We start from the raw sequence: 25428 nt of genomic DNA on the forward strand, positions 1-25428 counted from the left end.
GCACTGAGACTTCAAATTAAAAAAGATGAAAAAGGAAGAAGTGGTGTGTGGCAGAGATTTCAGTCATCCGTGAGCGAGTGACTCATGAGGGTGAAAACACTCGTCGACACTGACCCGCCGAAGTTAGACATGAAGGCATCCGGTTTGCTTTCACACCTTGTAACCGTGAAACACTCATCTGTCTTGGTCAGGATGTGCCCGTGCTCGCCGGCTTCCAGGAACCAACTCATAACACTCTTAACTCTTAACAACAAATAAATCAATAAATAAGGTTTCTTGTAGAACTGTGAGGAATTCATTTCCAGCATGTTGAGGATCCAGGATCAGAACATCTTCTGTATTAAACAGCTGAAGTCACTTCAACCTCTTCTCCTCTCTCAATCATCACTCAGGCACTTCGCAGCACCTCCCAGGGTTTTGTGTATTTTTCCTGTTTAAGCTCCCAGTAGGATTTTTTTTTTCCATGTTCTCTGTGAGGATCCAAGTTTAGAAGAGTCATCTTTCATTCACTGTTTTCATAATGTGTGTGCTGACAGGTCCGCTGAGACCATACGTATTAAGGCTAATTAAAGGCAACACAAATAAACTTGACTTATTTTTTCCTTCGGTTTGGGTCAAGAGCAACCTGCATATTCAACTTCCCTCTAAACTCCCCAAACCATAGAGGACATCTATAATCATCTGTTTCCCTTTTTAAAATCAGGCTTTAATGAAACAAATTAAACAGTTCAAAATCACACCAAAGCGCGTGATACAGTTGTCTGCCTGATAGATGATACCATGTGAAAAGTAGGTTTTGCGATCACGTGATGAGGTTCAGATGAAGATCGTGGTTTCGGTGAAACATCGCACGTTTACAATTTGGTTAGAAATCAAAACTACTTGGTTAGATGAAAGTTTTGGATGAAAAAATGTTACGTACATTGTATACGTTACCTAACGTATGTTACATAAGTTAAATACATTACAATATGTACATAGCATACTTAAGTTACTTAAAAGAAATCCACGTTGGCTGTTGCTGTCTCACAAACTTGAACACCAGTTGTCCGAGTAAATGATTTGTGTTTCTACTTCCTACCATAGACTGTTTATAAAAGAGTTCGTAGCTTCAGGTCTGTAAAATGGTTCCGATCCAGAAGTGTCTTCAGCTGCAATACCAGCGAGTGCCACTAGAGGTCGGCTCCAAAAAGCCTCCGGCTCCATAGACTCCCATTCAACTTCTCTCATCAAATCCAAAGTGAATAAAATGTGTCCATCAGTTATCTCGGTGTTGTTAGCTAAAGTCACTCCTTCTTATTAGTTTTCTGGAGGTCCATCTGAAAATAATCCCTCATTCATTAGAAAAGAAGATTCAAGAAGACCTGTTTTTGGGGGCGTGTCTGTTTGATTGACAGGCCTCAGTTAGGATTCCGCTATCGATAGGCGCGGCGGCGCGGTGTAGCATCATCGGGTTCACCAGATCTGGGAAGACACCGATTTTTTTTCTCTGTAAAATGACAGCTGTAAAAAGATTGAAGGTCTTTAGGTTAGGTTAGGTTAGGTTAGGTTAGGTTAGGTTAGGTTAGGTTAGGTTAGGTTAGGTTAGGTTAGGTCGTTACTTTATTAATCCCCCGACGGGAAATTTTTTTCATCTCGCTCCATCAGTCTGCTTCTATATCAGCTGTTGCTGATTACCTTCACCTTTTATTATCTGTTATTGCACTGCAATCATGTGATCTATAATACTTTATTACTGTTAAAAAAAAAACTCTCACTTTATTCCTTCAGTTTCAGAGCAAAACTATTGACGTCTCTCTGAGCACATCGATGGAGCTCACAGTTTATTTCGCTCCATACGAACACAGAACTTAACTTTTTGGAATAATGAATATTTTTCACTAAATACTTTACATAGTTAAAAGCGCAAAAACAACTTCCCACGTTGATACTGCGTGCACAAGAGACCGATGAAGTCACTTCAAAATCATACAATGAGTTGATAAATCAAAGTTCAGGCTTGTAGCACAGCAAACTCCTTCCAAAGTTTAACATTATTTCCAATCGATATTCATCACAAAAATTCATACGACATCACTTCTGTTTCTTTAAGGTAACATTGAAGGATCAACATTCAGCAGACCACTGACCGGCCAGACAAACTAGTGGATGGATCACTGCGAGCGACACGCGACGTCCTTCACAAACAAAGCAAAGCAGAAACAGCGACCACAATCTTTGGCTTTACATGAACTACTCGATCAAAGAGAACCTGTAAAACAACGTCATTGTCATTTCAGGAGGTTGCTGACAGAAGATTTCAACGAGTGTTGAAGATGATGTCATATTAGTTTAATGCGGCGTCGCTATAGTAACAAGACTTCGTAGCGAGGGTGTGTGTGTGTGTGTGTGTGTGTGGTCAAACGTTTCTTTTAAAATCTGCACCTAAAACTTACCGGTTACCTAAAACACTGACGTAGTCATCCAAGTTGAACTGAACTCAGAGTTGTGTTGAGAATTAAAGGAACATTAAAGGTAAATAAAGCGTGACATGATTTGCTTCTGGTTTGAAGACTAAAATGATCTCTTGGATTTAACTGTATTAATGTAGTCCAGAAAAAAAACCTTTCGTCCACAAGTACCTGCGATCAAATCCACAATCTGTCGGCAGATGATGTCACGCAGTTCAGGATTGACTGACTGAAGCATGATTCACTTCTCCCCCACGGTCCTCCCTCTCCTCCCCCACCTCACACCAGATGTTCAGCACGACGAAGAAAACACACACACACACACACACACACACACACACACACACACACACACACACACACACACACACACACACACACATGAACCCACACGCACGAACTTTGAGAGACTGGAGACCTGGAGGTTCGCTGCCTCTTCCCTCATACAGCCGATAACACCGGCCAAAACCAACAAAATGAACGGTTCACACACACACACACACACACACACACACACACACACACACACACACACACACACACACACACACACACACACACACACACACACACACACACACACACACACACACACAGGATACAGGGCCGAGGGGGAATGTTGTGTGAGATACGGTGAACAATGGGGAGCTGACGATATCCGTGGACTGAGAACAATGTTGGTTTCTGGTTCAAGACTTCAAAGTTTTCATGCAGCCAGCAGTCAGTCACACTTTGATGGATTGATTGATTGATTGATTGATTGATTACCTGCTCCTTTTATCTGGTTGACTGCAATCACAGTCTTAAAATACAACTAAAGACCAAAGGTTGTACATTGTATTCAGATTTTTTTTTTGCCTCTGAAAGACCGAGTGTTTAAAAAAACTTCAAGCGAACAATTTTAGGAATTTATTATATGACGCAATAAATAATTATTTGGCAAACAAGAGATTTATGGAGACAGTTTATCTGTATAAAATTACAGTGAGATGAATGGATCCTATCATCACCGGTGAGTAACGTCCGACCAACGAGCACTGATGACAGATATTCTTCATCTTCATAAGACCTGAATGTGAATGTTGACTAATGGCGGGACACTAAAACAATAAATCAACCCCTTTTCTATTTGCACTGAGACACCAAATGACTGGTGTGTTCAAGACTATACGTGCAGGTATTTATGAAAGCATACATAGATCATACATACAGAGGAAGGGACACACACACACACACACACACACACACACACACACACACACACACACACACACACACACACACACATTCCACAACAGTTTCCTCACAGGGGTGGAAAGAAACTGAACCCTGGCCCTTAAAGAAAAACAAATGGGGGTTCTGCCAAGCCCACGGCTAAACTATGAAGGAAAAGTCCCTCCTCCCCCCTCCTCCCCCGTCCTCCTCCCTCCTGCTGGCCGGCCCGCCCCAAATCCAGCACTATATGAAGCCTCCTTCTATCAAACTCCACAGTCCTGCCACCGTCCACAGCTGTGTAACGGTCCCCTCTCTTCGTGTCCTCTCTCTTCGTGTCCTCCCTTCACCAGCAGACAGTCAGCCATCATGTTTTACTCCCAGGGAATGTCCAGCGGTCCTGCGATGGTCACCAGATCGACCCGCAGCTTCACATCCAGTGCTCCCAAGGCCTACAGCGTGTCAGGGTCCAGCTTCAGAGGAAACCCCCGCATCGCCTCTTCCTCCGCACGCATGGTCTCCTCTGGGTTTGGAGGCGGCATGATGTGCGGCACCGGGGGCTTCGACCTGTCCAGCGCCATGGACCAGGGCGTGGCGCACCTGAACGAGAAGGCCACCATGCAGAACCTGAACGACCGCCTGGCCTCCTACCTGGACAAGGTGCGCTCGCTGGAGGCGGCCAACTCCAAGCTGGAGGTGCAGATCAGAGAGTACTACGAGCAGAAGGGCCCCGCAGCCGAGAGGGACTTCAGCCACTACTGGGCCATTATCAACGACCTGAAGGACAAGGTAGGTTCTCTCAGCCTCATCAGCCTCAACACCAGACAGGGCAAAAATTTACAATGCTGTTAATGATTAAAGGATAAAGGAGGATAAATAAAGATAGATAAAAGGTTGTAGTACGTGTAGTATGCATGGCACCATGGCACCATGACCTCTTGGTCTAATCAAAGGCAGCAGCTGCACCTCAGAGGATGATGAGCGAGAAGCACTCGATGTTAACAGATGTATTCGTGTCCAATTCTGCCAACAGAGCAAAACCAAAACTAAATTAACAAAACGAGTAACTTCCCAGTGAAATGTGTAACTCGACACCCCCTCCCACTGTCTCTGCTTTCTTTAGATCATGGGCGCAACCATCGGCAACGCCAACATCCTGCTCCAGATTGACAACTCCAAACTGGCTGCCGACGACTTCAGAACCAAGTAAGCCCGACTCGTCGTAATTGACCTTCATCCTGGTAACGTCAAGAAAAAGAGGAAAGTTTAAGCTCACATTGGTGTCCTCCGCTGTCCAAACTGTTCAGATTCGAGCACGAGTTGATGATGCGCCAGTCGGTCGAAGCCGACATCGCCAACCTCCGCCGTCTGCTGGACCAAACCACGCTGACCAAGGCCGACCTGGAGATGCAGATCGAAGGCCTGCAGGATGAGCTGGCCTACCTCAAGAAGAACCACGCAGAGGTGACTGACACATCCTCTAATCTATCTGGAGATCAGTTGTAGCGGCGACGATTGCGATGCCAACACGGCCCCGCTTCATCCCACCTGTAGAGCTGCGTTCAACTCTGCAAACACATCTTAATGCTGACTTCTCTTCCCATCCTGTGGTTGTTCAGGAGCTGGCAGCGATGCGTTCCCAGCTGAGTGGCACAATCAACGTGGAGGTGGATGCCGCACCTCAGCAAGACCTGAACAGAGTCATGGAGGAGATCCGCTCCCAGTACGAATCCATCACTGACAAACATCGTCGCGACCAGGAGGCCTGGTTTAATGAGAAGGTGAGAAGACTTTCCCATAAACACACACTGGAACCGGCACGCTGCAAATGAACGGGTTCACTCCCTCGGCGGTCGAAGCTGTGATTAAATATAATCTTCTGTGAAACGAAGACAAGAAATCACAGAGACGTCTAACGCTTGTGTTTTTGTTTCTCGCTCTAGTCGGCGGACCTGAACAAACAGGTGGCCGTCAGCACAGAGGTGATTCAGACGTCCAAGACGGAGATCAATGACCTGAGGCGCACACTGCAGGGCCTGGAGATCGAGCTGCAGTCTCAGCTCAGCATGGTGAGAACGGAAAAAAAGACAACAACCCTGAAACCCATCTGTTCACATCTCACTGGTTTTGCCTTATATGAGCAAAATTCGCTGGTTCGCCGTCTCGTCAGGGAGAAATAGAGAAACAGACAGTGTCAGAGGTTGAAGACGGGAGGGGAGGGTAAAAGAAGGAGGATTTACTCTGAGAAGGAAGGGAGGGAAAGAGGAGATAAGGATGATGGGAGCTGTGGAGAGAGGGGGGAGGGAGGGAGGGAGGGTAAACAGATCACAGACATCTGTTCAAATTCTGGCAGACATAAAAGAGCTGGAAGAAAGCTGAAGGAATGCTGAGCTGGACGGCTGGAAGGTTTCCCTCCTGTAGATGATCTGAACCCGGCTGGACTCAGCAACAAGCACACAGCTCCTCTAACAGCAGAGGAGCGTCAGAAGAACGCAAACACTCCAAATCCTGTTCACATGCCTCTGCTGTTAACTCCTTCATAAAGGGAGTTAAGATCCTACACAAACACAGACATGCTTTTGTGTCTGACATATTGAATAAAGGGTGTGGCTGCTGGATTACTACCGATGTACTGCAGTAAACTGGTTTGCGAGTGTGAGCAGAGATGGAGATATGCATGAATTCAGCTTCTGTTTCCCTCCCGCTCCAACAGAAAGGGGCGCTGGAGAACACGTTAAGGGAGACGGAGGGCCGTTACAGCGCCATGCTCGGCGGCTTCCAGAACACCATCAACATGCTGGAGGGAGAGCTGGCCAACGTGCGCAGCAGCATCGAGCAGCAGGGCCAGGACTACAAGATGCTGCTGGACATCAAGACCAGGCTGGAGCAGGAGATCGCCACCTACAGGAGCCTGCTGGAGACGGAGGAGTCCAGGTAGGCGAGGACTCAGGACACTGTTACATCTACTCAGTTGGAAAATAATTCAGCAGGCATCTTCACTCACTGTGTTTCCTTCTTTCTCTCCCCTCGCCCTCATTTTAGACCGATGTCTACCGGTAAGTGATGCTTTTATCTAGCAAGATGTTACGCAGCAACACAGCCGTTACTGTAATAAAAGCTTGAAGCACCGCCGTCATGATTTCTTTCCTTCTCTTTTGTAACAGGCGGCTCAAAGACCACATTCACGTCCACCACCGTGCGCACTTCCAGCTAGAAGGTCCAGTTGGCAGGACAAGCTGTTCTCAGACACACACACACTCCAACCAATAAAAGATGTTCCACCAGATGAGAGAAACTCTACTGAAGAATGTTAAAAATGGTGTTAAAGTTTATGAAATGACATCTGCGAATCAGAAGAAGAACTCCCTGATGCACTGTGTGTGTGTGTGTGTGTGTGTGTGTGTGTGTGTGTGTGTGTGTGTGTGTGTGTGTGTGTGTGTGTGTATGTGTGTGTGTGTGTGGGGGGGGGTGTGTGTGACTTGTCTGAAAAATAAATCTGCTGGTGAATATAAAACTTTTGTGCCTTTATTGGTATTTCAGTCCCTCCCCCCAAAAAAGTCTACATCTTTTTCCATAACATCACTGTGTTTATACAGTCGCCATGGCAACTGCATGACACCCATGATGAGGTGGGATACTGGGGGGGTTGTTATGTAATGGGGCCGTTGTCAGGAAAAGGGTGAACAATGGTTGAACAGCTCCAGTGTGCAAAGTGTTTGGATTCAGAGGAAACGGCTGCTCAGAGAGCGCAGCTGAAAACGCTGCAATAAGTGCAAGTTATGGGACCAAATAAAACAAAATGACCCCGAAGGTTTGCCCTCAGAGGTTTTTAAACAAGACACACCCACACGGTTGACTAATCTTTGCCCCAGAGGCTTTTTCAACAGTGTAACACGAAGACTGTGTAACCCCTGTCACCTAGAGACGAGAACACACACGACTCAGGACAGAAACACCGAGTGGGAACGCAAACAGTGAGGAACCGTACAGAGACTCTTTGTGGAAACAGGTGCTATCACTGCTGGCCTCTTTTATCACCTCTGACTGATAGCAAATGTCCAATGAGCTGTTATGATGAAGTCTCATTAAGGGCGTGGCTCCCCGGCTGCTGGTGACTTCATTTGTTTTGTACAAATGAGAGACGGGATTGTTATGTTCGTGAGTAAAGAAGGAGACTGAGCCTCTGCAGTCTGTTCAGGTCAGCAGTTACCGCTCTGAGATTACACTGAAATCCTGTGAAGAGCTCATCATTCTTAAATATTGGTTTAATGTGAGTAGAAGAGAAGAGAGAGATTAAGAGAGGATCAAACTATGGTTTCCAACCGTCTCGGAGGAGCTTCACTCTCCCATATTTGGACCTGTTTTGTTTCACATCAGTGTCTCTTCCACCCTGTTATAATGATAGCAGATGACAAAGCCCTTCCAGTTATCTTAGTAATTGGATATGAAAATCCAAAGCAGAAGTCATAAGAAGAGGCCGCATCGACATCAGACCCCCCCCCCCCCCTCCTCGTGTTTAACCCGGCGGGCCTGTTAAGAGTAAACTATGGAAAGTACAAATGAAACATGTTTTCTCATGTTTACAATGTGCCTTTATGACTTCCTTTTTTCATCATAAGTCAATTGTCCAGATTTCCCAAATCTGCCTCAGGGGGTTTCACAATCTGTAGAGATGCAGTACAAATGTTAAAGCTTCCAATAACAAACCAAATCCTCATTGAGTTATAAAGTCTGGAAATATATATAAAAAAGAATGCCAAACACATTTTTTTGACATTTGTTTACACGTGTGTTCAAATTGCTTATGTGTCGATTGGTATTGTGGGTACCAGAAATTACGCTAAAATTGTTGTAGACATCTCATTTATCATTTGTAGATCATTAAATATGCATGAGTCTAATTTGTCTTCATAGTTTTAGAGTCTTCTATGTGTACAACTGCCATCTGGTCACTGTCAGCATGTGAGGCGTTCAGGGAACATTGGTCAGGGGAGGGTCGAGGACGGAGATCATAGTCCTGAAAGGCCACTTTGTTCTATGAAGGAGCCTTTGGTGGATTTTTAAAACACCAGAACTGCACTGTGACGGTTCACCATCACACCATCAATCATTTTATGAATCATTTGTAAACCAGCAACACGCCACCGCAGCTGGAAGTGGGAGCGGCTGGAGGACTTACATCAATTTGTAGTGGAGCCGCCCTGATAATGACGATCTGTCATCACTTAAACAAGAGCTGTGAAGAAATGTCGGTGAATGATGGATATAATTGATAAAGATATAAGGGGGAGGCAAACTAAAAAGCCAAATGAGTAGGTTTTTATGAAAAGGCAAACTGTCTGCTCATGGCTACATAATGGAGTTTGATAAAAAGCAATGCCAAATTTGCCAACAGTCATTTCAGTATTTTCTCCCCGTCGTGGCTGAATGTCATTCAAGGATCACCCGAGGCGAACAGACAGTGACATCATGGCAGCAGAGAAGATGTTTTTCACTTGATGTCAGGAAAACACTTGACACGAAAGTTCATCTCAGTTCAATTAATGACGAGTTCAACATGAAAGTCAGCGTCGTTTGGACACTTACAGGCTTCCCGTCTTTAAATACAGGAACTTTCCCACAATATGTGTAAACTTCTCCACATCCTGCGAGAGGATCTGCAGTCGTTAGCTGTTCGTCACGATGTGTTTTAACAACTTATCAAGTGTCACGAGCTTTAAATTACACAGAAAAGAGCCGTTCAGCATTTTGAAAATCACTTGTTCGCTTTCTCGTTAAGTGCTGAGATGGATATCACCCTGTTTATCTTCATGGTTAATATGAAGCTAGAAGGAGAAGTTGGCTTAGCATGAAGGAAAAAGAGGGAAACAACTGTTAGACCTCAAACCAAAGAAGTCAGAGTGACCGACTGGCTTGTCTCTGCTGTACCATAGTTTGTATATAAAAATGGACGGAGCTTCCGGATTGGAAAAGTGAGGCAAATGCGAAAGTGCCTCAAAGTGCAATACCACTGAGAACCACTAGAGGTCTGCTCCAAAAAGTGTTGAAATGTAAATTGGTAGCGCTAATTAGCAAGGTGCTAGTAGGTGTGTTATGATTGGACAGTCTGACCAGCTGTTTTCAGGGTTTGTGCTAGCCAGCTGCTAGCAGGAATTTAGCATACAGGAGCTTGAGTGTAAAGGGTCTAATCAGTTAAACCTTCACTCGATGTACCTGCTGTGTTTCAGTGTGGACTTTAACCGAAGTTGCATTAATCTGTCCAGTCAGTGACATGTTTAGTTAAGCATGAGTCACGTCTGCAACAGTTAAAGTGGAGCCTGAGTCCTTATCTGCAGGAATGTTGATGTCTCAGGGTCAAAAAGTCCATTAAGGTGCTGCAGAGAAGAAACATTCTTCACTCGGATGGTGGACTCTATTCTGGAGCAGTGTTAGGTTTGACACACCAGCTGAGAGGAATGCCTGAGCTCTCTGCCAAAGGTCTCAGACACTGAACGGTATCAGACCTTCCTGTGAAAGTTTTCAGGCTGGATCCCTGAGTTGCAGCGAAGCGAGGGACCAGTTGGGAGGTGGAGGGTGGAACGAGAGCAAATGGAGCTCTCGGCCCGGCCAAGCATGAGACAGATGTGGTTTTTCATCCGTTTGCATGTCTGTTGGAAGCAGGAACAGTCACTGTCAGTGTATTCAACATCCAACACACTTTTCACTCTGGCCTCCTGCTGTGTGACCGACACTTTTTTAATAAGAAAGCATGAGGCTCTGACTTGGTGGAGCAGGGAGGCTGAAAGGGGGGAGTCTAACAGGTAGGGCTGGTTTGAGGAGACACACCCTGCTTAAAATACCAAGAGCTTTAGGACCAGGACGGATCTACTCGGGCAAAGCTTATAACAGATTTACATATATACAATACATATTACAACCGCTTAGCAGCATTCGATACACAATGCAGTCTATTGTGAAGGAGTGAGCTCGTGCAAAGAATGGCTTTGATTCTTTGGCATTTTTCTGCAGTGACTGTAAAACGTCTTCACTTCTAAAGCTTCCCATGGGCACTGGAGCACATCCCAGCATGCACTGGGTGGAGAGACAAAAACCTGCATGTCTTTAAAAATATGTATTCTGTTAAAATCCTAATTAAGGCACAAAACTCAGTAGGCATCACACCCGGTGAAAACAGAAGCTGCTCGGAGGCAGTGAGACACATTTTCCAAACAAAACTGCTACTGACTGTAAACACACGGTCTGACAATGATTTTCCAAACCCTGCAAGAAACTTCAACAAGAGGCCATTCATTGCTCCAACTATATAAAAAAAAAAGCAGTTGTAGTATTAAACTTTATGTGACACTATAAGCAATAGAAGAAGGGAAAGCTCAGCTCTGTAAGAAATGTACAAGCAAATGCATTAAATCAGGGAACTACACATTAAATTAGATTATTAGAGAATATAAATGAAAAATATGGTATGTGCATATTTGCACTGAAAGCATAGATAATAAACTGCATATTGAAATTAGGTAATTTAGGCCACAGATTAACAGAGAAATTCACTTCTCTTGTTTAAATGAATGCTCTACTGCCACCTGGTGGTTTCCTGCAGGTGTTCAGCAGGAGACTCGCATTACTGATCCGCACACTCCTGAGATTCAATTCATTTCTGAACTAGTTTCCAAACCGCAGAAACCTTGTGGCTGTCGTTCATCATGTCTGGGACTGATTCACAACGCTGGCGATGCCAAAAAGAAACATCCATCATCAGTTTCTCAACATCTTGGTGATTAACAGAAACCTGCTTAATATGCAGATTTGAAGAAAACACATTGCACATAATGATTGACAATCATTTGAGGACTGATTTATGGAACAGGTTTGTATCTGCCGATGCTTTGATCACAGCTCTGAAGGTTTTCAGTGTTCACAGAAGTAAAATCAGCAGAACTGAACGATGATCCTGAGGTTTGGAACGAGGCTCCTCTGATAGCTTGCATTCAAATTTAGGGAGTTTCTCTCATTTTTATTCATTTTTTGGTTCAACCTCACAAATGTTTTTGTTTTTTCTTATCTATAGACCTTGTTCATCAGAGAATATAATGTGTATTTTGCAGCTATTAACAAGATTTTTAAAAGCAGTTTTTTTTTTTCATCGCTTATCAAACAGGAACAATAGTTCCTGTCTGAGGAGGGATCAGTTCAGAGCTTAAGGTTCAGTAGAAACCTGGATGAGGTGCTGAGTGAATCCCAGGCTTGAATGGAGCTCATTAAAGCGGTGCAGAACCAGGTCGTCCTTCTACACCGGGTTTGAGCCACATTCTCCACTAGCACTTAAAATCACTGCAGCCCTCTAATTACCTTTGAATGTTTAACACCGATCCTCTTACCAGGACGCTGTGCCATCAGAAAATGTAACGGTTCAATCACAGAAGACACATGAAAGCTAATTCTTTTTTATCACTTTAATTTTATAGGGGAACCACAAGTACTTTAAAAGAAGGTTATACAGCGCTGTACATTTGGGAGCCGCACTAACCGACTCGATAGTCACGTCCTCTCCCGTTAAATACTATTCATTTAAATGTCCTATAATCTTATAATGATACAGTGATACAATAAAAGCTCGTGTAACTGGTCCTGCAGCTTCTCTGATATGTCAATGTTGGGACTGTTATTTCATTGTAATTTTTTTTCCAAAAAAGGAAAATAAAAGTTATGATCAAAAACCATACGACAGGCAGAAACTGCCAGGCTGTAGTCCTGTTTATCTCCCAATTCACTCACACAATAGAGAGAAAGAGAGACAGAGAGGGAGGAGGAGGAAAAAATAATAAAAAAAGAGAAACAATTTTCATGTTGTGAAGGCTGGTCCGTGATGAAGTGGGCTTCAGTTCGCAGCGCGGCACGGACAAGCACAACATTATACTTTGCACTTTCTGTGACCACCACCCCCGACTCCGCCCGACCACCGACCTGCTCCGAGGCTCACTTCCATAGCTGTGTGCTCAGAGTCTGGCCGGACCCGGTGGCGGCCCACCCGCCCATCGCTGACTGAGGCTGACCGAAGGCCATCTGCCCCCCCGCACCGTTCAGAGCCAACCCGGACATCTGCTGGTTCACCTGAGGACGGCACAGAGGTCACGACGAGTCACAAAACACTGCCTTGTTCTAGGTAGCAGGAAGCACCGTCAGAGAATTATTATTCTATTATTTACACATGACTATACAAACTTTTAACAATAGTGCTCAGGAATTTATCATTGAACTCTGGAGAGCGTCTGCACGCTGTCACATTACGTCAAACTTAATCAACATAGTGTTTAATACTAAACCAATAATTGTGCTTTAGAAAGACACAAACTTTACAAACAGACATAAAATGTAATAAAATAATACAATAAAAAATGTAATGGTGATATTTTGGAGGTGCTACATAAAAATATATTTATTTATTTCTAGCTGTGAGCATCATTGCGTTGTGGGAGAACAGATTCTATGAGCAACACATTTATGATTTAAGTTTTTAATTATTTACTCTACACTCTACAACTAAATTCTTCTGAGTGCATTCAGGATTTGGGACACAACTCTTACTCTGAAATCATGCTTGTGCTGCCATCTAGTGGCTTCTGGCTGCTCTGTCCCACCACGGAGTATCTAGTGCTTCATGATGCATTGTGCACTGCATCATCCAGCTGGGTGTGTCCACAGAGCTTTAACATGGCGTCGTTGTTAAACAAACTCAAACAGAGAACGTACCTGACCCATGTTCCACTGAGCCTGCTGCCCCGGCTGGATGGTGTACATGCCCTGAGCGGGCACCATGCCGGCGGGCATCGCGCCACCCTGTGGCCCCATCATCCGGGGGGCCATGCCCATCATCCCGGCGGCGGGGGCGTTCCCCATGAAGCCGTTGGGCATCGTCATCCCCACCATCATCCCCGGACTGGGCCCCATCATGGCTGCCCCGCTCTGAGCCATCATGGCGCCCATGACGGTGGTGGGCGGCATGGCGGTGCCCATGCCAGGGAAGGCCTGGTAACCAGCAGCGGCCTGGACAGGGAACTGCATCTGGGAGGGGCCCATGAACATGCCAGCTGGAGGGGGGAAGGGGGAGATAACAGAGGTATGGTGTCATGTTGGGAAGATATCCAACATCTGTTGAACATCTGGTTGTTTGTTTAAGGAACCCGTCGGTTCATCAGGACGACAGGTTGGGAAAGTTGGGAAATACCAGCAAGCATGTACTCGCTCCTCGTGGATTCAGATGTAGTGATGTCACCACATGTTTCATCACCTCAGCATGATCCTGGTGAGAAGATCATGTTTCTGGGGGTTTCCAGAGTCTGAGGCGTAAACTCTGAATAAAAGTGGGCTCAGCTTCCCGGTCTGAAGAACGAAGCTGATTCAGAAGAGACCTAAACTGCAATACCACTGAGGGCCACAAGGGGTTGACTATCAAACCTCATTACTTCGATATAAAAACGACATTATGAGAAGCGTCTGAGTATCGACAGCTTTCAAGAACGAAAAGCTGCCATCAAATGTCTTATGAGATTTGTTTGTAATCTTCTTATTCATACTTTAGTCAGATAGTTCCTGATTTAAATCAAAAATGCCAATAAAAGGGTCAAATTCGTGTGAAGCTGCTTGTGTTAATAAAAAAATTAAAAAAAATTAAACATTTGAACAGTGGCTTCTTTTTGTAACTTTTGTTTTGGGTTTAAATACTGTATGTATTTTTCTCAATATATCAAGATGATTTCTGTAAAGCGGTGACATTTCAAATACAATAATATTAGCAGGTCAAAAAGTTAAGCTGTTGTGTTCCAGTGTTTCTGAGTGTATGTGAATCACCTGCAGGCGCCTGCTGGGACATGCTGTGGGTCCCGTACAGAGACAGGATGGAGTCCTTGGACAGAGGCTTCTTGGCCGCGTCGTCGGTTTTAACGTTGCTACTGCTGTCGCTGAACAAGTCGAGGTCTCCCTGTCCGGACCCTGAGCTGGCTCCGCCCCCTGCTGGAGCCTGTGTGGGGGTGCTGGCCGAGTTACTGGAGCTCACCTGACGGAGGAAGAGGGTCCTGAGGTTTAGAGGATGCCGATGAATGTTCTCGCGTCCAGGTTTAATGGATCATGAGCGGAGAGTCGGTACGTTGTTTGTTTTGATTATTGGTTGTGTAAGTGTTCGGTAACAGTTAAGTATTTAAATTATTCATTTAATATCTGCCATATGGAACTAAAAGGTAAAAAGAAAGGTTGTCTAATTGCTCCTTTTTGATATAAAGTCTTTGTATATTATTAAACTATTAATCTTTTATGATAATATTGACATTTAAGTTGTGAGTAGTAAAATCCTCCAAACCCAACAAGTTATTTTACCATTAAAATTAAGTTGTTATCTGATTATATTAAGCATAAATGTATTTACACTACATTATATAATAATTACGTGTTAAATGTGCCCTTGTAAAGTCCTCTGAGATGAGTCGATTTCTTTGTTTACGTCGTTGTAAATATATCGTATCTTTACGTTGATCAAACAAAACCAAAAGCACATCATCATATCGTAACACATATTTCATTCATATAGAGGAAACAAAAGACATCTCGGTAGGCTTTGAATTTCTGAAATGAATGATTAATCACTAAATAAACAACATTGAAAGCCATATTTATATGCTTAGCGTCTGATTCGCTGCCTTCCTCTTCTGAAGTCTGTTTCTGTTTCCTTCGTTCACTTCCTCTCAGGATGCGTGTTGCTGTCTTGTGGGCTGTTGATGTTGATGGTTATCATTTGCCTTCTTATTTTTTACGGCACACTTAATTTCCAGTTTTACAACTCTGAGACCGTTAAGCACCGAGCCCCGCTGAGCAATCCTCGAAATCTGAATTAAATCCGAGCCGGGGAGTCGCTGCTGGATTTTACCTGAGAAAACGGAGGTGCAGATGTGGAGGCGGGCAGCGGGTTGGACACCATCGGGCCGAAGATGTCCAGGTCGTTGTTCTGGCTTGTGCTCGTGCTACCGTTGTTGGTCGATGCAGCTGCTGGCGCGTCTGTGACAGACAGGTGGAAGAACTGGATTTACAGGTGGAATATAACCATCAAGGGAAAACTCAAACAGAACTCACAGAACATTTCTACCTGAACAATTAATAAATACAATCATAACAATGTTTAACTGCTACGAAATGTGGTTTGAAAATCAATTGAACTTGTGTTTGCTAATGCGAGAACGTGTTTACACACACACACACACACACACACACACACACACACAGTAGCACAATAAAAAAAATTAATCAGCTCACCCTCCTGAGCTCGTTGGCCACAAAACAGTAATAACAGTAAACATGTCATCCGAATAAAGCAAGGCGCCTCCGAGCCGGTCACATTCATACATCATCTCCTTTTTAACTGTAAATGAAACGGCTGTCGTGAAACATTCTTCCTACAAATCAGCGATCGATCACTGATGTCTCGCTGACGAGTTCGCAAATAAAAGATAAACAGTAACTTGAAGTTCAGCCGCACCGTCGCATCACAAAGAACAACGTTCAAACAAAACCTGTGTTCATACATCGGGACAGAAATATACCTCATTCATGTACCGGGAGATCGACTGTGAGTCATCCAGCAACGGAAAAACTCCAACCTGAAGTTACCTCTCTACAACAACACGCCACATTTCAACATGGCTGCTATCATCCGGTGAGATCAGCTGTCTTCTCCTTTTATGAAGAGTTGACCCTTTGACACATCCTGTTTCTAACCAGTTCACATCACATCATTTTACCGTCTGTCCCAGTTCCAACCAAAACATGTTAAAACCTGCATGAACATCAAGTCTGGAAACAAAACAAGAAGTTACGAGTTTGTTGCGATTATAAATGAGCCGTCGCACTTCCTCCTGTTACCTCACCAAAACAAAACTCACCGTGGTTTTTAAAGTCAAGCTGAAGGAAGAATCTTATAGTTCAAAGCTTAAAAAGACTTCATGGCAGCACAGAGGGAGACGTGAGGCTGCAGTCGGTTAGATGGAAGGAACACAAATTACTACGACACTATCTTCAACGACAATTTTATAAAATCCTTTTAAAAGAAATCAAATGTCATTACAAAACAAATCTGAAGGTCTCATGCAGTTTAGAGGAGGGTTGTTTAATGCATCTTCAATTCGCAGATGTTCCCTAAACGCCTCAGAGGCAACTGGTAGACGAGCAAGGCAGCTGCATGCAAACATGCCTCCAGTCTCCAGTTACTGTCGCACGACAGGTCTGAGGACAAAACGGAGTTTAAAAACGTCGTCCTGATGTACGTTTCACGTTCAGAAACCAGCTGTTAACGCCAACAAGCCTTTTAAAGATCACGTTTTCTCTGTTTGATCAATAAATGTGGAGCCACTGGTTTGCAGTGAGAACATGACTCAGCAAAGAGCAGCGGAGGTAACAGATTTATGCAGACTGAACATGTTGGGGAGGAAACGGAAAAATCTCAGCAACACCCCGGCGTGGACACGCTGCAGCGACCACCCACCCATCGTATGCACACAGATATAATGAATCCAGACCAAAAACCAGTTTTACATGATCATCCAACTGACAGCTGATAAACAGAAAACAACCAGAGAATGAAATAAACTCCCTGTGAGTTGGTTTCTGACTCACCGAGTCCGAGGAGGTTCACAGACGGTTCTGAAGTCTTCGCAGGGCTGCTTTTTGGAACGGACCTGGACTCTTCACTCTGTGGGAAAAAACATAAAACGGTTGTTCACCACTCAGCGTGGATCATAAATGTTTAATGGATTTATTAACGAAGGAGCGACTTACCTTGTTGTAAGACGACACCTTGCTCCCTCTGTCCGGCTCTCGCTCCTTCTTACTATCTTTTGGCTGTAAAACATACAAAAACTCAGTTAGGACAAAAAGAAGAAGATGAACAGCACATCCCCTTTGTATGAAAGAATAAATACATACGCTGCTGCCATTGGTCACATTCTTGCTGTAGTATTTCTTCTTCTCGTATTTATCCCTGATGAAGAATTCCACTGCTCTGAGATCAGAGTTAAGAAACAACGACGGGCAACGAAAAACGGACCAAAACAAAGAACCAGACCTTTTCTAGTTTGTGTGTGTGTGTGTGTGTGTGTGTGTGTGTGTGTGTTGGTTGAGAAGGATACTGGTCTGTTTGAGGTCTTCTGAAGCTGTCTGGAAGGTTGGCCTCGTAGAGCTGCCTGGCGTTGGTGTTGCCCATATCCTGTATACTCTGAGAAAAGGAGCCAAACGTGTAAACACAGCTGTTCAAATCAGGTTCTTATACCACGAGTATATTTAATTAGTTTGTTCATCACAACAGCGACCAAACAGTTGTTCAATATCCTCCGTGGCACTTTTCTTCTAGGAGAACGTACAGACATTTGTATGACGGTGAACTTCAACATGTTCGGGTTATAAAAACATTAAGCATGAACATAACAGCACTTCATTAATGTCCTGATATGAGACACATATTTCTTTAACTTTTAGGCACTTCTTCATTAAAAAATATGAGTCTGGACATTTTGTTGGAGCTTTTATAAAAAAAAATAAAAAAAATTCCCCAAGTTGTTATTATGACTCATGTTCACGTCGACGGTAATTTGCAGGTTGAAAACTGGTTATTATGGTCCTTTCTAAAGGACATAAGTGCAGCACGGACAGACCATCAAGATGCATTATGGGAAGTAAGAGAAGATCTCAGATGTGTCGCCGCCGCTGCACTGAACTGTGTCGCAATAGAAAGCTGGCTAAAAAGTACGCAGTAGTTTCTCACCATAATAATGTTAATTTAAGATGCATTACAATAAGATCAACCCTGAGGACATCTACGAGAGTCCTTCAACATCTGCAGCCAAATGTTCCATCAGTCTGTCGCTGCTCGATCATCTTGGCTGCAGGCGTCCACGCGAAGGACTGAACGAGGCCACGAAGACGGCTGATCTGTGGTCAGATCTGAGCTTTGTGATACCGGAGGAGGTGGCTGAGGACCGGATGCCTGCTGACAACACATCGCTTCGCCTTCATAACATGGACAAACCAAAGAGCCCCTTCAGCTGCACTCATCCAACCTCCCTGTTTAAAGAGCCAAACAGGAAGTCATTCTCACACCAGACTGTAAACAGAACTGAAACAAACCGGTTTTATGTTCCTAGTTCCACCACTCATCCTTTTGCACGACAGGACTCAGACTCTCGTGTGTTTAAGTGTTTCTTAGACCGACAGCACCACTGTGGAGACTCTTGTATTCTGCACCAGCCACAACGCTGTCATGTCCCTCCGAGGATGAATAAAGTGATCCATCGACCTGTCTGTCATTGACCAGAGAACAGTACCTGGATCTGTTCCGAGGTCCACTGGTCCAGGTTGACTGACTTCACCCTGGAGATGTGCACTCCCAGGTTCCTGTGGATGCCTGCACACCGGATGCAGATGAACACTCCCAGGTTCCAGGACGCCCATCTCGGACCTGTTGATGACAGAAGAACAAAAAACAGCTTATTATCACTTTAAATGCCAAAAAGAAAACTGCAGTCTTAAAATAAATTTAAAAAAATGACCCGACATAAAAATGAAGGCTCTAATTTCTCTGTTGAAGGCTCGTGGAAGCCGGCAGCTTGTGTAGATTTACAGAAGTTAGCTCGCCGGTTAGCCACTGAGTTTAGCTCGAGATGTCAGCTGACCCGCCGCAGGCTGCGAGTTAGCTTAGCCCGCTAACTAACCCGGGTAACATGTCAGTTAGCACCGCCGGCGGGCTCGCAGTCAAATATCCCACTTTGAGCAGAAAAACAGGGAAATCTTCGACACCTTTCGCTTCGCAGTCGGCGCAGTACTTGTTGTCTTCCTCCCGCAGCATTTTGGACAGGATGGCCTGGTGCTGCTCGTTCAGCTTCTGGGCCTTCTCCCTCTCCGAGCGGGTCGTCATCTTCGCGGCTTTCGACTGGACTCTCTTAATCAAGAAGAACTCAACTTTAATCGGTCGTCAATCGAGAGAAGGTTTCTGGTAAAATACCATAATCAGAGCGTGAACGCCTCCGAGTGGTGATACGGAAACACCCGGAACCGGAACCTCTTCTCCGCCCAGTTCTAGCGCTGACGCGGCGGCCGCACCGGATTGGACCCCGCGGGCGTGACGTCACGTGACGCGCAAAGCTTCTGAAGAATGGAAGTTTTTAGATTTCTTCAGAAAATAAACTCAGTGCACTCAGGTTGATGACTGACAGGAGAGACGGCTCCTGGTTGGCTGCTTATCATTGATTAGAATAACAATAAAGCATCTGCTAAATTTCATTTATTCAACACCAACAAGAAAATATATACATGTAAACATGAACTAAATCTACAGATATACTATATGAGATTATTGGGGAATGTAAAGGTGTCAGAAAGTTCATTAAAGACGTGAAAAACAGTTCAATTAAAGACCAGTTTAAAGAACGCTGATCGACACAAACTAATCTGATAGAACACAACATACAGTAAAAAATGTGTATAAAAAGGTTTTTGATATATTTGAATTATGTCTGAATACTAACTTGAAATTAAGTGCTCTGTCTTTTTGAAATTAAAATGCGTATGAGGCCAGAATGGAAGACTTTACCACATATATTGTAAACCAGTAGCGTCGTTCTTTTCCCAGCAGAGACAGTCATCACATAAGTGTTCATAGTGATGTATACACACTGTACAAGCAGACTGGTGGGTGGTGGTGGTGGTGGTGGTGTTCTCCACTGCTGGGTGAGTGGTGGTGGTCTCCACTGCTGGGTGGTGGTGGTGGTGGTGGTGGTGTTCTCCACTGCTGGGTGAGTGGTGGTGGTGTTCTCCACTGCTGGGTGGTGGTGGTGGTGGTGGTGGTGGTGTTCTCCACTGCTGGGTGAGTGGTGGTGGTGGTGGTCTCCACTGCTGGGTGGTGGTGGTGGTGGTGGTGGTGTTCTCCACTGCTGGGTGAGTGGTGGTGGTGTTCTCCACTGCTGGGTGGTGGTGGTGGTGGTAGTGGTGGTGTTCTCCACTGCTGGGTGGTGGTGGTGGTGGTGGTCTCCACTGCTGGGTGGTGGTGGTGGTGGTGGTCTCCACTGCTGGGTGAGTGGTGGTGGTGGTGGTCTCCACTGCTGGGTGGTGGTGGTGGTGGTGGTGGTGTTCTCCACTGCTGGGTGAGTGGTGGTGGTGTTCTCCACTGCTGGGTGGTGGTGGTGGTGGTGGTCTCCACTGCTGGGTGGTGGTGGTGGTGGTGGTCTCCACTGCTGGGTGAGTGGTGGTGGTGGTGGTCTCCACTGCTGGGTGGTGGTGGTGGTGGTGGTGGTGTTCTCCACTGCTGGGTGAGTGGTGGTGGTGTTCTCCACTGCTGGGTGGTGGTGGTGGTGGTGGTGGTGGTGGTGGTGTTCTCCACTGCTGGGTGGTGGTGGTGGTGGTGGTGGTGTTCTCCACTGCTGGGTGGTGGTGGTGGTGGTGGTGGTGTTCTCCACTGCTGGGTGGTGGTGGTGGTCTCCACTGCTGGGTGAGTGGTGGTGGTGGTGTTCTCCACTGCTGGGTGGTGGTGGTGGTGGTGGTGGGCGAGTGGTGCTTGACGCGTCAGAAGAAGTTTTCCAGGCGGATCTTGAAGTTGTTGTCCTGGTGCCTCGCTGCGATCCCGTAGCGGAGCAGCATCTCTACGTACGGCGGCCAGAAGGTGTCATCTATGGTCACGTAGGGGTCGTGAGGTGTGTTCAGGACCTTGTTCATGAGCACCTGCAGGTAAACAGAGGACAGAGGGACGCCGGCGTCAAACAAATCTGCAGCAACAGAGCAGCTTTGGAAAGTGAGAGTGGTGTTTTCTCTTTCTTTGGTCGTGCACACTGAACCGAGACGGCAGCGATCGGGAGAGAAGACGTTTGTCCCTCGTACGAATGCAGGATATGTTGTTGTTTTGTAGATTAAATTGTTCAACTGATGATTTGTGTGGCTGAAAATCATTAAAGCGTCACCTTGCTGGCAGGTTTTATTCACAACGAGGAGAAAACTCACCTCCAGGATTTCATTGAGTGAAATCAGGTCTCCGGTTATCTCGTGTGCGACGTTCTGAAAGTGAGAACAGAAGACGGTGAGCAGCGCTGGAGTTTTTAATAACACAGATTTCAGATGTGAAGCAGCGTCACCTTCTTCTTCCTGCTGGATTCGTTGTGAGGAAGAGGAGCGTGTTTCTCCAGGACGTCTCCCAGACACTCCATCAGACGCTCCTGGTAGTCCTTCAACTTCTGGATTTTCGCCTTCATCTCCTTCCACACGCTGTGACATTCGTCCATTTCACCGCACAGAAATCAAAGTTACATCTGAGTATAGTGAAACTGATGTATTTTTGCAAAACTGTTTTATTTTGAACCGTTTTCACGTCTCTGTGACTCGTTTCGTGTCCTTTGGATCGGTGGGACTCACCTCTGCTCTGATAGTTTCTCCTTTTCCGTTTGCAGCCGTTGAACGTGATCGGCGGTGGCCAGCAGCACCTGCTTCTTCTCCTGCAGCCACTTCTGCTCACTAAACAACACATGTAAGTTCAGAGCCGAGTAAAACGAAAGGAAAGTCTCTCCTGAGAAGCGTTTTTATTCCCCGATCAAGTTCAGTGAAGTGACGGCCTGCAGAGTAACCGAGCGGTGACGTACGTTTCTTTAGTGTCTCTCAGTTTGTCTCTCTTGGCTTCACAGCAGGAAACGATCATCTCCAGTTCAGAGCGCAGCTTGAGCATCTGTGAGAAACCGAGGCAGGAGATGGATTTCATAAAAGGAGCGATGCATTTCATTCCAGTCAGAAATATTCTTCTTGTTAAAACAGAAACATACCTCCTCTTTTCCAGCTTGAAGTAAGATTTCTGAATTTGTTGCCAGCACTGGATGAAGCAAAGTTAATTAATCAAAACGTAAAATTTAAAGATGTCAATGTTATTATCAAATTAAAGAATATAATATTCAGTCCAACACGTTCAATTTCATTTGATCTGAAAGCCTGAAATCAGAATCTGATACTAAAACCTTGAATAAAAAGTAATGTTTGATGCAGTTGAAGCATGAAACGGATTAATAATTCAGTTGTAAACACTTATATCACATTATGATCCATTAAAGTATTAATGGACGACTTACACTTCGGCTCCACGGTCAGCAGCTGCTTCAGTTCAGCTTCTATCGACATCAGTCTTTTTACTGACTATTGGACATAAACACAGAAATGACATCATATTCAACACAGAAGAATATAAAATAACTAAAGGTAAAGATTAGTAATCTGTTAAATGCACAAATGCCCTATTATATTATATATATATATATATATATATATTATTATATTATATATAAATAAGAGCACATTTCACAGACAATATCATGCAAAATGCTTTTGTGAAAAAAACGAATATTTATTTGATGATTTCAACCCAGATGAAGACGTCAGATTAAAACTCTGAGAAACAGGAAAGTAAAACGAAGACACTCGTCAGTTTAAAACTGTCCAGCCGCAAGTCTCCGAAACATGTGGTGATATCTGTGTTGGTTCTGTACCGCCGAGGCTGGATGACGACCCGGATATTTGTTGGAAGAAGTTTCATTTGGCTCGAGGTCACGTGTGGGCTGTTCACCAGTATTTGGTTTGTTTGCTGTCAAACTAACTCATTCAACTTTAATTCCTTAATAAGTGTAAACAGAAAACGTGAACATTCTTCGCCAGCGGTGGAAGAAGTATTCAGATCCTTTACTGAAGTAAAAGTACCAAGACAGCGATGTAAAAATATTCCATTACAAGTACAAGTCCTTCATGAAAAACGCTGCTTGGGTAAAAATACAGAAGTATTAGGAGCTAAATTAAAGTAAAAGTACTGGTTTGTTCCCTCTGACGGATATTTGATCATCTATGACTTCGTTATTTATTAATACAGTTAATACAGCATGTTAGTGACGTAGCTGCTGCAGGTGGAGCGAGTTTCAACTGGTTTATATCGTTTTATATGCAGATGAGAGGAAAGAAAGTTCTGTTTTCAGTTTTTAGACTTTTTGATGAGATAATGGATCATTTAAACATTTATTGAAATGAAACCGTGTGAGAAGTTTTTGAGGTAAAAACACAATTTGTTTAAAGTTTTATTAGTAAAATTAGAAGATAAACTGTAAAGTCCATAAATTCTTCTCACCTGTTCTTGTGGATTCTCACAGAAATCTGGTTCACAGAGGATGATGTCATTCTGCAGCTGCAACACAGACACAGTCTGCTGTCAGTACATCCAAAGACCCGTTACAGTATCAGAACCAGCCCGGTGGGGGTCCAAACACCCGTTAAAGTATCAGAACCAGCCCGGTGGGGGTCCAAACACACGTTACAGTATCAGAACCAGCCCGGTGGGGGTCCAAACACACGTTACAGTATCAGAACCAGCCCGGTGGGGGTCCAAACACCCGTTAAAGTATCAGAACCAGCCCGGTGGGGGTCCAAACACACGTTACAGTATCAGAACCAGCCCGGTGGGGGTCCAAACACCCGTTACAGTATCAGAACCAGCCCGGTGGGGGTCCAAACACACGTTACAGTATCAGAACCAGCCCGGTGGGGGTCCAAACACCCGTTACAGTATCAGAACCAGCCCGGTGGGGGTCCAAACACACGTTACAGTATCAGAACCAGCCCGGTGGGGGTCCAAACACACGTTACAGTATCAGAACCAGCCCGGTGGGCATCGTGAAGTCGTTATTTTACCTTTTCCAGCTGAGCAAACTGCTCCTCGCAGAGGTCCATGAGTTCGGACTGAGCCGCCTCCGACAGCTGGGCTGCTGCCGGGCCGCCGGCTCTCACCTCCGCCTGAACATGAACACAACACACGTCAACAGATCCAGTCGGTCCGGTCGGATTCGTTTTAATTCACAGAACATCCCAGAAACATCCCGCTAGCTATCGGCTAGCTGAGTGAAAAGTGGAACTGACATTAGACTCATATTCTACGTAACAACCGTGAAAACATGACGTCATGTTGTTACGATGAGCAGATCTACGTCAGGAGATGTTCAGTCTCACCGTGTCCATCAAAATCCTCACGTTTTCTCCGCAGCTCCAAACCACAACAACGACGCGGCTTCCTTTTCAAAATACCGCCAACGTTGATGACGCAGCATCGACGTCAGAGGGAGTGTTGAAGAGCGCTGATGTTGCGCACAACTGCGCATTTAAAGTGAGTGGCGCTTTTAAATGAGGTTGTTTTTTTTTTAACGCAAAGATTTAAAAAAAATAAAATCTCTGAGCCGTACTCACGCAGATCAAGTTCACAACAAATTAAATCCCCAAATCATGAATTTATCTGGTTTGAATTTTTTTTAAATGGTCAACTTATTGTAAGTCACTTTGGATAAAAGCGTCAGCTAAATGTAAATGTAATGTAATGTAATGTAAATGTAAATGTAATGTAAATGTAATGTGATGTAAATGTAATGTAATGTAATGTAAATGTAAATGTAATGTAAATGTAATGTAATGTAAATGTAATGTAAATGTAATGTGATGTAAATGTAATGTAATGTAATGTTATGTAATGTAAATGTAAATGTAATGTAAATGTAATGTAAATGTAATGTAATGTAAATGCAATGTAATGTAAATGTAAATGTAATGTAATGTAATGTAAATGTAATGTAAATGTAAATGTAATGTAAATGTAATGTAACGTAATGTAAATGTAATGTAAATGTAAATGTAATGTAAATGTAATGTAATGTAAATGTAAATGTAAATGTAATGTAAT

General features: G+C 44.4%; 3 protein-coding genes across 3 annotated transcripts; 1 reads left to right on the top strand and 2 right to left on the bottom strand.

Annotated features, from left to right (window-relative positions):
* Positions 1–3933: 3933 nt before the first annotated feature.
* Positions 3934–7176, top strand: krt94 (keratin 94). The gene is made up of 8 exons (XM_069139759.1): positions 3934–4451; positions 4786–4868; positions 4970–5126; positions 5282–5443; positions 5606–5731; positions 6376–6596; positions 6705–6718; positions 6827–7176. Exons 1-8 carry the CDS (start codon positions 4032–4034, stop codon positions 6874–6876), a joined length of 1233 nt encoding a protein of 410 aa, XP_068995860.1. The 5' UTR covers positions 3934–4031; the 3' UTR covers positions 6877–7176.
* Positions 7177–12097: 4921 nt separating this feature from the next.
* Positions 12098–19761, bottom strand: smap1 (small ArfGAP 1). The gene is made up of 10 exons (XM_069139773.1): positions 19491–19761; positions 19019–19152; positions 17828–17913; positions 17625–17700; positions 17478–17540; positions 17316–17391; positions 15577–15704; positions 14508–14712; positions 13410–13747; positions 12098–12770 (listed from the first exon to the last, which is right to left on the bottom strand). Exons 1-10 carry the CDS (start codon positions 19606–19608, stop codon positions 12636–12638), a joined length of 1359 nt encoding a protein of 452 aa, XP_068995874.1. The 5' UTR covers positions 19609–19761; the 3' UTR covers positions 12098–12635.
* A 197-nt stretch (positions 19762–19958) lies between these two features.
* Positions 19959–24770, bottom strand: cenpk (centromere protein K). Its single transcript, XM_069139739.1, has 10 exons — positions 24708–24770; positions 24393–24494; positions 23833–23889; positions 22793–22856; positions 22493–22539; positions 22316–22398; positions 22092–22190; positions 21815–21944; positions 21684–21737; positions 19959–21407 (listed from the first exon to the last, which is right to left on the bottom strand). The coding sequence occupies exons 1-10, from the start codon at positions 24714–24716 to the stop codon at positions 21252–21254; spliced, it is 801 nt and encodes a 266-aa protein (XP_068995840.1). The 5' UTR covers positions 24717–24770; the 3' UTR covers positions 19959–21251.
* Positions 24771–25428: the final 658 nt, after the last annotated feature.

Source organism: Embiotoca jacksoni, unplaced genomic scaffold, assembly GCF_022577435.1.
Source record: "Embiotoca jacksoni isolate LCO1_2020_lvr unplaced genomic scaffold, fEmbJac1.0.p SCAF_85, whole genome shotgun sequence".
Classification (NCBI taxonomy): Eukaryota; Metazoa; Chordata; class Actinopteri; family Embiotocidae; genus Embiotoca; species Embiotoca jacksoni.

Excerpts from the sequence above, each read along its gene's own strand:
- cenpk (XM_069139739.1), bottom strand. Across the intron at positions 22,540-22,792 it reads GCTGACCGTGGAGCCGAAGT|TGCTGGCAACAAATTCAGAA; the intron begins GTAAGTCGTCCA and ends TGCTTCATCCAG. Across the intron at positions 21,945-22,091 it reads GAGAAACTATCAGAGCAGAG|CGTGTGGAAGGAGATGAAGG; the intron begins GTGAGTCCCACC and ends CGAATGTCACAG.
- smap1 (XM_069139773.1), bottom strand. The coding sequence starts at position 19,608 with ATGACGACCCGCTCGGAGAGGGAGAAGGCCCAGAAGCTGAACGAGCAG. Across the intron at positions 19,153-19,490 it reads CGCCGACTGCGAAGCGAAAG|GTCCGAGATGGGCGTCCTGG; the intron begins GTGTCGAAGATT and ends TGTCATCAACAG. Across the intron at positions 15,705-17,315 it reads TGTGAACCTCCTCGGACTCG|ACGCGCCAGCAGCTGCATCG; the intron begins GTGAGTCAGAAA and ends TGTCTGTCACAG.
- krt94 (XM_069139759.1), top strand. The coding sequence starts at position 4,032 with ATGTTTTACTCCCAGGGAATGTCCAGCGGTCCTGCGATGGTCACCAGA. Across the intron at positions 4,452-4,785 it reads TCAACGACCTGAAGGACAAG|ATCATGGGCGCAACCATCGG; the intron begins GTAGGTTCTCTC and ends TGCTTTCTTTAG. Across the intron at positions 5,444-5,605 it reads AGGCCTGGTTTAATGAGAAG|TCGGCGGACCTGAACAAACA; the intron begins GTGAGAAGACTT and ends TTCTCGCTCTAG.